Source organism: Protopterus annectens, chromosome 10.part0 (genome assembly GCF_019279795.1).
Source record: "Protopterus annectens isolate FY-2018-M chromosome 10.part0, PAN1.0, whole genome shotgun sequence".
Taxonomy (NCBI): Eukaryota; Metazoa; Chordata; order Ceratodontiformes; family Protopteridae; genus Protopterus; species Protopterus annectens.
Window position 1 is genome coordinate 1,647,887,448 of NC_056744.1, and position 12,129 is coordinate 1,647,899,576.

Genomic DNA, 12,129 nt, shown 5'->3' on the forward strand with positions numbered 1-12,129 from the left:
GAAACAGCTCCGCCGAAAAGCTACAAGTCAACACAACTAGAATTACAAATTCTGCAGGTAACTGCCTTTTCTCCAACTCAGTAGGCAAAATATGGAATAACCTCCCCTCACACATTACCTCTCTAGGCTCCTTTCATCATTTTAAAAAACAACTTCTTTTACATCTGAACAACTTCTGGCTCTGCTCTTGTACCAATCCAGACTAATCTACTATCTTCATTCTACTATCATATTTCCTCATTTCAAAACTGCAACCTTTCTCTGTGATCACAAATGACTTAATGAATGTACTGTTACTACTGTTCTCATATAAAAAAAAAAACTGTTCTCATATAAAAAAAAAAAAAAAAAAAAGGGTAAAGAATTAATGCCTTTCTCAACACGTAGATAGCACTATGTGTTTTTTATTACTTGATCTAGACTAATATGTATGCATTGTTGCTCACTGTCTGTGTCACAGGCATTTATTGTAAATGTTTAATTTTCTATAACCTTGCTTTAATCTGTGGAGCTTTTCTCCCCGGGCCTCCACTGAAAATGGAAATTATCCAGCTGGACTAGCCCGGTCAACAAATGTAAAATAAAATAAATAAAAATAAAATAAATCCATCTCGGGACTTTACCTCAGTCCCATATTATTCATGGGGAAAATAGTTTGTATGGTGAGCAACATTTAGTTGGGACTATTTAGCTCTACCTTATCTTATTAAAGTACCCAGGACTATTGCTGCTGTAACAGCATCGGATTTGGTGCTGGGCAGCATTGCTCGTTAAGTTGGCTGCAGATTACACCATGTAAGCACCTTTTCCTCATCCGGTTACAAACACTTTCTACTCCTATCCCTTGAAAGTACACATTACGATCTGCAACCACGGATGGACACTTTCCTGCTATCTCTGCATCTAATTTGGTGGATATGGGCATCCTGAGCCTTATATATACTGACATCCACTTAATTCTCAAATACAGTATGCGAGAGATGTAGTTTCATATTGACACAGGAGGCTAGATTTTTACATAGCACAAAAACTTATAAGCACACAACAAAATGGAAAATGAAACTCAAACCAAAAGCTGTAGATGGAATGAAGGAGCGAACACAATTCTTTATTACTTTTGTTCAAATTTATTCTTCATGAACTTCTTCAGAAGTTCATGAAGAATAAATTTGAACAAAAGTAATAAAGAATTGTGTTCACTCCTTCATTACATCTAGATTCTTACATACAGACACAAAAAGCAACAAACACGTTGTTAGTAACACACACATCACTCACCACACTCAAAGGACCACACACAGTCCCACACATGCAGAGGTGCTTACGTGCAACTTACCCAAACCTCAGTTGCCTCTCAGGCACAGTCCTCTAAAACTCCGCATGCACACAAAATTCCCATAACACACAAAACCACATTTCATCATGTCTCAACTACCAAGCCCAGAAGGCAAAACACCCCACAACCCAATATTCTGGTCATAGGAGACTCCATTTTGAGACACACTAATGTCCCTCTTACCAGGCTGAATAAGGGGAAAGTTACAGTTAGTTGCCTGGCAGGGGCCAGGGTTCACCAGATCATGCAAGCACTCGGGTCACTTACCCTAAAGTATTAGTGGGACTCCTAGTCCATGTGGGCATGAATGACCAGAGATGTACCTCCTTGGAGTATATGAAGAGAGAAATTATTGAGCTCTCAGAATATGTGTTACAGGCAGGTATGAGCCTAGCATTGAGCAGCATTCTATCATCTTCAAGGATAATGCCACAATCCCAGCAGAAAATGATCAGCGTTAACAACTTTCTCATCTACTGCTGTTGTTCTAAATGGATTCAATACTTGTCACTCTGGGAGGACATGGTTGACAGGCCACACTGCTTTGCCACCTCTAGGCTTTCAGATATTGGCCAAAGCATTATCCACCCCATTGTGCCTTTTTAGGTATTGCTAAACAGACAAGCCTTACAACATAACAAGACTTACTTAGGACAAGCTAACAGTGTTAATACTCGTTACTAGGAGTCCCAACAAGAAACTGCACTTCCTGGAAGCTCTCCTCACCCTGGAGGATGACGACATCTGTGCAGTTACTGAAACTGTCATGGAAAGCACTCCAGCAGTGCACAGCTACAACATATTTCATATGTTCTGACCACGCACTGAACATGAAAGAGAAAAAGGTGGAGGTGTATCTATCGACATAAAGGATAAGCACACCTCAAGGCTGGTCAAACAATATGACATGCTTGAGCTTCTCCATGTCCAACTAAACATGGGAAAAATCCATTACCATAGTCTCGGTAGCTACAAGCCCCACTATGATCCAGGAAACCCATGCATCATACCTAAAGTTATTAGAATCACTCACCATCCAGCCCAATACCATACTCATGGGTAATTTTAACTACCCCTCCATTAAGTGGGAGGCCTACAAAACCACTAACATGCAGGCCCAAAGATTTCTTGACTTTGTAAATTCAAATGCCTTGGAACAGCTAGTCTGCACTCGCACTAGGGAACAAATACTCTAGATTCGATACTCACTAATGTGGGAGACTGCTGCCCCCACCCCCAAAGTGCGATGTCCTCACTGGTAAGATCAAATCGCAAAGTTGTCTCCCTTGAAATAAAGGTAAAACCAGTCTCCCATCTTACCCCAAAAACTTTAAGAACTTCTCCAAGATAAATTACCCCTATTAAAGGATGGCACAGCTAGTTTCCAAGCTCCCCCAAATCCAGAAAACACAGAAACCTATGCAGAGGCATACACAAAAGCCCTGTATGACTGTATAAACAACTGCATAGAAACGGCAGTACCAGACCAAAATAAACCCAGGTCAAAACACAAAAACAAGCCACCCTGGTGGACCCCTAGTATTAATAGGTTGTACAACAGAAGAAAAAAAACCCTGTTGAGAAGAGGGAATGTGCACAACAGAGTAAAAAACTCCCTCATTACTCTAAATAAGCAAATCAGGGAACCAGTCAAGTCTCTTAAAGCAGACTTTGATGTAAATAGCCTCCAAAGTTAAGGACAACCATACGACATTTTTCAGTTATGTCCACTACTTTACGGGCAACACACAACAATAAGCAGAATTAGTTGTAGATGGCATCACTTATACTTAGCCAGAAGATATAGCAAATCTGCTGGCTGACAAATTTAGCTAAGATTTCACCTCTCCATCACCTCCAGTTCTCTCCTAAGAAATACCTTACACCACTCCACCGTCAATTATCACCAAATAACTGGTTGCCACTACACTCTCAGAAGCTAAAAACATGACTTCAGTGGGGCCAGACGATATACCAGGTTGCCTCAAACTGCTTAAATCAGGACCATTAGGATCTCTATTTAACCACAGCCTCTGGACTGACTTCATCCTGATATAGTGGAGGACAGCTACAGTCATCCTTCGGTATATGGGGTGGGACCATCTACTGACCCAGGAAATTATAGCCCCATCAGTTTGACTAGTCATATATGTAAGGCCATGGAAAGAATAATCATGGACCTGATAAAAAAATGACACAGGACACCTCCAAACCCTGGACCCAACCCAATTTAATTTTGTCAAGGGCAGTTCATGCCTACTGAATCTGGTAAATTTCTTTGAGAAAATATCTAAGGCCATGGATGAGAGGAAACAGTACATAGTACGTACATACTGCTTACCTCTATCTGGCCAAGACATTTTACACAATTCCCCACTCAGATATTATAAATAATCTCACAAAACTGGGCATAAATCCCTACATCACCAGATGGCTAGCAAACTGGCTCATGGACAAGACACATGTAGTTAAAGTAGGTGAATCCACAGGGCTCAGTGCTGGGACCACTCCTGTTTGGAATATACTTCACTGAAGTCAAGGCTAATGTGGAAGGCCTCTGGATGACGAAGTTTGCTGAGGACTGCAAACTGGAGATAATCATAGAATCCCCCAGTGATGTAGATATCCTTCAGGTGTGCCAAGATCAGGCAAATGACTTGTGCTAGAATCATGGCCTAAAATTAAGTGTGAAAAAATGCATTATCAAACCCTTTGGGAAGTAAAATACCCCTGCAAATAACATCATCAATAGCACACTCCTAAGAGTAGACTCAGAGGTGAGAGATCTAGGTACACTGACAGACAGCGGTCTGAACTTTGACCGCCATGTGTCCACAGTGGTGAAGAAGTCCTTCTATGTGGCAAAACTTATAAGTAAAGGTATGACATCCAGATCCAAGGAAATTATAGTTCTGCTGTACGCAGACCTCATTAGACCAATAATCAATTAAAGTGCACCATTTGGCATGTACTTGAATAGGCACTTACAGCATTCCTCACAAAGAAATTACAGGCTGTAAACAACATGTCCTGTGCAGACAGACTAAAAGCCCTATCCCTTCACTCTCTCTCCTACCAACTATTAAGGGGTGACCTATGCCTGGCCAACAAGCCAATCAGAAATCCAGCCCTGATGGATTTGCTACACATCCGCAAGTCAAACAGCACAGGGATCACCAGCTCTAGGGATCTAAACTTAATCAGTAACTCAAACAAAATATGCTGGAGAGATGGATCTGTGTCTCAGAGATTGCCCCTTCCTTGGAACAGTCTTCCTACTCACAATAAGCACAGCCCTTCCCTGGCCCTCTTCAAATAAACTTTAGATCAAATGATAAAGAATCACAAATTCACACCTGGGATAGTCCATTTGTACGTTATGGACAGTGGCAATCTGTAAGAAACTCAACGCACAGGCACAAAACAATACTCTTTCCCCTATGGGCCATATATTGGGTAAAATCAGGTTATATTGGCTAGGCTTATAAGTGCTGTTATGCTGTTAACCTACTAATCTCCTGTGAACGTATGAGCATAAAGAATAACCGTAAGACAGCAATAATTAATTTTCAGTAAGCATGAGGCAGTTATTATACTACCACAGAATATCTAGTCCAATCATGGTGAATACAAAAGGGGATACAGCTGACAGAGATTACGTAATGGCCAGTGCAGATGAAGGACATAACAAAACCAGGAAAGTTCATTTACTTTCAGTACAAGACAGCAGAAGATATCTCACTGGACTAGAAAAGGTGGTATACTAGGTCATGGCTAAAAAATAAAAAGAATGAGCTGTGATTCTGTAATACCTGCAAGTGCAAAAGAGAAACATAAAACTGACAGATGAAGTAGGAACGATAAGGAAATCACAAACAATGGCAAACAGAACAAACCAGCTTTGCCTAATAGGCCAATATAGTCTTCTCCTAACCAGTAAAAGCAAAGGAACAGTGGGTAGTCTAACCCAATGGATCCACATACAGTAAATGTAGTAGCTACAGATAACGTAAAGGAGTAGATTCAGGTGCAGGAGCACTACAGCAGTCAGTCAGGTAATAAAGATACATTACCGAGGTAACACTACACTCCCATAGTGTAGTACAGTACAGCAGTCAGCCAGGTAATAAAGGTATATTACAGAGCTAACCTGCATTGTACAGTAAAGCAGTCAGCCAAGTAATAAAGGTATATATTACACAGGTAACCCTATAATGTCTACTGTGGTACAGCAGTCAGCCAGCTAATAAAGGTGTATTACAGAGGTAACCCTATACTCCCTACTGTAGTGCAGTAAAGTAGTCAGCCAGGTAGTAAAGGTATACAACAGAAGTAACCCTATACTCCCCAGTGTAGCACAGTACAGCAGTCAGCCAAGTACTAAGGGTATATTACAGAGGTAACCCTATACTCTTTAGTGTAGTACAATACAGCTACAGCAGTCAGCCAGGTAATAAAGGTATATTACAGAGGTAATCCTATACTCTCTAGTGTAGTACACCAGTCAGTCAGGTAATAAAGGCACATTACCAAGGTAACCCTGCACTCCCCTAGTGTAGTACAGTACAGCAGTCAGCCAGGTAATAAAGGTGCATTACAGAGCTAACCTGCGTTGTATAGTAAAGCAGTTAGCCAAGTAATAAAGGCGTATTACACAGGTAACCCTATAATGTCTAGTGCAGTACATCAGTCAGCCAGGTAATAAAGGTGTATTACAGAGGTAACCTGCGTTGTACAGTAGAGCAGTCAGCCAGGTAAAAAAGGTATATTACAGAGGTAACCCTATACTCCCTGGTGTAGTACAGTACGGGTGTCAGCCAGGTAATAAAGGTATATTACAAAGGTAACCCTATACTCTCTAGTGTAGTACACTACAGCAGTCAGCCAGGTAGTAAAGTTATATTACAGAGGTAACCCCATACTCCCTATTGTAGTACAGTACAGCAGTCAGCCAGGTAATAAAGGTATATTACAAAAAGTAACCCCATACTCCCTAGTGTAGTACAGTACAGGTGTCAGCCAGGTAATAAAGATACATTACAGTGGTAACCCCATACTCCCTAGTGTAGTACAGAAGTCAGTCAGGTAATAAAGGTAAATTACAGAGGTAACCCTATACTCCCTAGAGTAGTACAGTACAGCAGTCAGTCAGGTAATAAAGGTATATTACAGAGGTAACCCTATACTCCCTATTGTAGTACAGTGCAGCAGTCAGCCAGGTAATAAAGGTATATTACAAAGGTAACCATATACTTTCTAGTGTAGTACAGTACAGCTACAGCAGTCAGCCAGGCAATAAAGGTATATTACAGAGGTAAACCTACACACCCCTAGTGTAGTACAGTACAGCAGTCAGCCAGGTAACAAAGGTATATTACAAAAAGTAACCCCATACTCCCTAGTGTAGTACAGTACAGGTGTCAGCCAGGTAATAAATGTATATTACAGAGGTAACCCCATACTCCCTAGTGTAGTACAGTACAGAAGTCAGCCAGGTAATAAAGGTATACTACAGAGGTGACCCTATACTCCCTAGTGTAGTACACTACAGCAGTCAGCCAGGTAGTAAGGGTATATTAACGAGGTAACTCTCTACTCTCTAGTGTAGTATAGCATTCAACCAAGTAATAAGGTATATTACAGAGGTACCCTATAATTCCTAGTGTAGTACAGTACAGCAGTCAACCAGGTAGTAAAAGTATATTACAGAGGTAACCCTATACTCTCTAGTGTAGTACAGTACAGCAGTCAGCCAGGTAATAAAGGTATATTACAAAGGTAACCCTACACTATCTAGTGTAGTACAGTACAGCTAAAGCAGTCAGCCAGGTAATAAAGGTATATTACAGAGGCAACCCTAAACTCCCCTAGTGTAGTACAGTACAGCAGTCAGCTAGGTAATAAATGTATATTACAGAAGTAACCCTATACTCCCCTAGTGTAGTACAGCACAGGTGTCAGCCAGGTAATAAAGGTATATTACAAAGGTAACCCTATACTCCCTAGTGTAGTACAGTACAGCAGTCAGCCAGGTAATAAATGTATATTACAGAGGTAACCCAGGTAATAAAGATATATTACAGAGGTAACCCTATAATCCCAAGTGTAGTACAGGAGACAGCCAGGTAATAAGGGTATATTACAGAGGTAAGCCTATACTCCCTACTGTAGTACAGTACAGCAGTCAGCCAGGTAGTAAAGGTATATAAAAGAGGAAACCTTATACTCCCTAGTGTAGTACAGTACAGCAGTCAGCCAGGTAATAAAGGTATATTACACAGGTAACCCTATACTCCCTAGTGTAGTACAGTATGGATGTCAGCCAGGTAATAAAGGTATATTACAGAGGTAACCCTATACTCCCCAGTGTAGTACAGTACAGCAGTCAGCCAGGTAATAAAGGTATATTACAGAGATAGCCCTATACTTCCTAGTGTAGTACAGTACAGCAGTCAGCCAGCTAACAAAGGTACATTACCGAGGTAACCCTACACTCCCCTGGTGTAGTACAGTACAGCAGTCAGCCAGGTAATAAAGGTATATTACAGAGGTAACCCTAAACTCCCTACTGTAGTACAGTACAGCAGTCAGCCAGGTAATAAAGGTATATTACAGAGGTAACCCTAAACTCCCTACTGTAGTACAGTACAGCAGTCAGCCAGCTAACAAAGGTACATTACCGAGGTAACCCTACACTCCCCAGTGTAGTACAGTACAGCAGTCAGCCAGGTAGTAAAGATATATAACAGAGGTAACCTTATACTCCCTAGTGTAGTACAGTACAGCAGTCAGCCATGTAATAAAGGTATATTGCAGAGGTAACCCTATACTCTCTCTAGTGTAGTACAGCCGTCAGCCAGGTAATAAAGGTATATTAGAGGCAACCCTATACTCCCTACTGTAGTACAGTACAGCAGTCAGCCAGGTAGTAAAGGTATATAACATATGTAACCTTATACTCCCTAGTGTAGTACAGTACAGCAGTCAACCAGATAATAAAGGTATATTACAGAGGTAACCCCATACTCCCTAGTGTAGTACAGCAGTCAGCCAGGTAATAAAGGTATATTACAGAGGTAACCCTATACTCCCTAGTGTAGTACAGTACAGCAGTCAGCCAGGTAATAAAGGTATATTACAGAGGTAACCTTATACTCCCTAGTGTAGTACAGTACAGCAGTCAACCAGATAATAAAGGTATATTACAGAGGTAACCCCACACTCCCTAGTGTAGTACAGCAGTCAGCCAGGTAATAAAGGTATATTACAGAGGTAACCCTATACTCCCTAGTGTAGTACAGTACAGCAGTCAGCCAGGTAATAAAGGTATATTACAGAGGTAACCTTATACTCCCTAGTGTAGTACAGTACAGCAGTCAACCAGATAATAAAGGTATATTACAGAGGTAACCCTATACTCCCTAGTGTAGTACAGTACAGCAGTCAGCCAGGTAATAAAGGTATATTACAGAGGTAACCTTATACTCCCTAGTGTAGTACAGTACAGCAGTCAGCCAGGTAATAAAGGTATATTACAGAGGTAACCCTATACTCCCTAGTGTAATACAGTACAGCAGTCAGCCAGGTAATAAAGGTATATTACAGAGGTAACCCTATACTCTCTAGTGTAGTACAGCAGTCAGCCAGGTAATAAAGGTATATTACAGAGGTAACCCTAAACTCCCTACTGTAGTACAATACAGCAGTCAGCCAGGTAGTAAAGATATATAACAGAGGTAACCTTATACTCCCTAGTGTAGTACAGTAGAGCAGACAACCAGATAATAAAGGTATATTACAGAGGTATCCCTATACTTTTTCGCCTCACATTAAGACGCTGTCCGGTTCGATTCTCAGCTAGAGCGTCATCTGCATGGAGACATGCATGAATGGGCGTACCTTCATTGAAGGTTGTGCATCACGGCTGGTAACTCGGCACGTAAAAATCAACTATCAATTATTAGCGGACCGGAGTTCTGCTGTGGCGACCCCTAACCGGGAAAAGCCAAAACAAAACAGGGGTAACCCTATACTCTCTAGTGTAGTACAGCAGTCAGGCTGGTAATAAAGGTATATTACAGAGGTAACCCTATACTCCCTAGTGTAGTACAGTACGGGAGTCAGCCAGGTAATAAAGGTATATTACAGAGGTAACCCTATACTCCCTAGTGTAGTACACTACAGCAGATAACCAGGTAATAAAGGTATATTACAGAGGTAATCCTATACTCCCCGGTGTAGTACAGTATGGGGGGTCAGTTAGGTAATAAAGGTATATTACAGAGATAGCCCTATACTCCCTAGTGTAGTACAGTACAGCAGTCAGCCTGGTAATAAAGGTACATTACCGCAGTAACCCTACACTCCCCTAGTGTAGTACAGTACAGCGGTCAGGTAGGTAATTAAGGTATATTACAGAGGTAACCCTATACCCCCTAGTGTAGCACATGTGTCAGCCAGGTAATAAAGGTATATTACAAAGGTAACCCAGTACTCCCTAGTGTGGTACAGTACAGCAGTTAGCCAGGTAATAAAGGTATATTACAGAGGTAACCCTATACGCCCTAGTGTAGTACAGTACAGCAGTCAGCCAGGTAATAAAGGTATATTACAGAGATAACCCTATACTCCCTAGTGTAGTACAGTACGAGTGTCACCCAAGTAATAAGGGTATATTACAGAGGTAATCTTATACTCTTTAGGGTAGTACTGTGCAGCAGTAGATTTAAGTACATTGTTGTTGTTGTGTCTTTTGGCTTTTCCCTGGTTAGGGGTCGCCACAGCAGACCTCCGGTCCGCTAATGATAGGCAGTATATTTTTACATGCCGAGTTGCCAGCCCTGATGCACAACCTTCAACGAAGGTATGCCCATTCAGGCATGTCTCCACACAGAAGACACTCTAGCTGAGAATCGAACATGACAACGTCTTACTGTGAGGCGACAACGCTACCGCAGCACCACCGCAGTGTTAGATTTAAGTACATTGTAATTAGTAATAAATAGAAATGCATTTATTTTTTTATTTAGCCTTTGTTGATCGGGTTAATTCCAGTACGCTAGTAGTCTCTTTTCAGGGAGAAGCATTGGCGGTATAGTGGTGAGCATAGCTACCTTCCAAGCAGTTGACCTGGGTGCGATTCCAAGTCAGTGCAAGAACTCTGCACATTTAGACACTCATCTTGATTCCACTGCAAAGAGACAAAGATGCAGTGCTTATTTAGGGTGGGAGGCTGGCCCAATAGTAAAGGTGTTTACCTTACAGACACAATGTACATGGTTTGATTCTCACATAGGGTAATTAGCGAGACTTAAAATGGCCCACAACGGCAATTAGCCTAGTAGTAACCTATGAGACAAGAGGTGATACTTATATTCCTAGGGGAAATTAGTCCAGGGTATCGTGGAACTTCCCTTATTCAAATAACATGCAGCAACTCCAATGATCAAAAAGTGCAATAAGCAACTGAGCTTATACATAAATTTGTTTTTATATACCTACTGTAAGTAGCACATAACATTGTACTATTACCTTAAATAATGCCAGGAGTGACTAACAGTACCAAAGCAACAAGACACTATAGCACAAAATTATTTACCTTAATACCACTACAGTAAGCAAAACAAAAATGAGCAATAGTACAATAGCAGCACTGTGCAAATGTATGATACCCACCTTATATACACTGACTGCCTCATGCAGAAACATAAAACTGTGGCTGGAATGTCCAGGAACACACAGGACACAGACAAAGGCCTCGTCTTCCTGACAGAATAACTCCAGTCTTCGTCTGTGTTCCCCACAGCACTGCTTTGTTCCCCCATTTGCAGCACGAAGATTCTGCATCTCTGCTATCTCTCTGTACTCTTTTTCCTGCTTTAAGTGCTTCAGTTTCACATGTTCAAATCTTCCTACCATATCAGCAGGCATCTCATTCATCATGTACACCTTAATGAGAATTCTGTAACTAAATTCCACAGAAGAGGCTTTTTTGTTTTTACTGTATCAAATCCTGTTAAACCATGACATAGAAAACTGATGTTTGCAAAACAAAATTAAGAGTTTTAAGCAAACAGAGCAAAAAAAAAAATGTTGCATGGATTATGCCTTACCTACCCATGCAGATTCTCTTTTACTTCTTTAGTTTCATTTTTCAGAGCACAGGAAGTAGAATGTATGGAGAAGTGACCGCCTCCATTTAAAGGGAAAACATTGTTATATGTTCCTTGTTATCACAAATGCTGTCACGTTTAAACAAGCAGATTTTAATCTTGGCATTTCAGTGTACAATTTTTTAGAAACTTTCTTTCAAAATATAGCTCTTAACTGTCCAGATTTTTCTCTCATATTTTTGGTCTGTTCCTCATAAACCTTGTGTTTTTTTTTTTCAGTGGGGAATGTGCTCACTTAATGATGGCGACAAGTTTCAGATTTCACATCCATCAGCAAATGCATGGTAACACAAAACCTTTTAGTCTAGCAACCTTCTAAGTTGATATGAGTAACATTTAAAATGTGTCCCTATTTTTGGGCCTTTGCCCTCCATTACTTTTGGCTTTGTCTAGATTTGTTGTGCTAAGAGTTTGAGAGGTGTGATTCAGAAGTCTGCTAAAATAATGCCATTTTAAGGAAACACAAGCATATGAAAAAAGGATAAACTCCATTATAACCCTGAGCCAAATTGTTTCCATAACTGCCTTAACTACTACCCCACATTCTCTGCTTCTTTTCACAAACTCTTGTTAAGAATAATATTGCCCCCCAACTTTATGACAGAAATCGTAATAATCCCA

General features: G+C 40.8%; 1 protein-coding gene across 1 annotated transcript in view; it reads right to left on the reverse strand.

Annotated features, from left to right (window-relative positions):
* LOC122813847 (zinc-binding protein A33-like) overlaps window positions 1–11,485 on the reverse strand; it is an 81,890-nt gene extending 70,405 nt beyond the window's left edge. Inside the window, exon 1 of the mRNA XM_044086384.1 lies at window positions 11,012–11,485. Coding sequence (XP_043942319.1) covers window positions 11,012–11,278 — 267 coding nt within the window. The 5' untranslated portion in view covers window positions 11,279–11,485. The remainder of the gene's footprint in view (window positions 1–11,011) is intronic.
* Window positions 11,486–12,129: the final 644 nt, after the last annotated feature.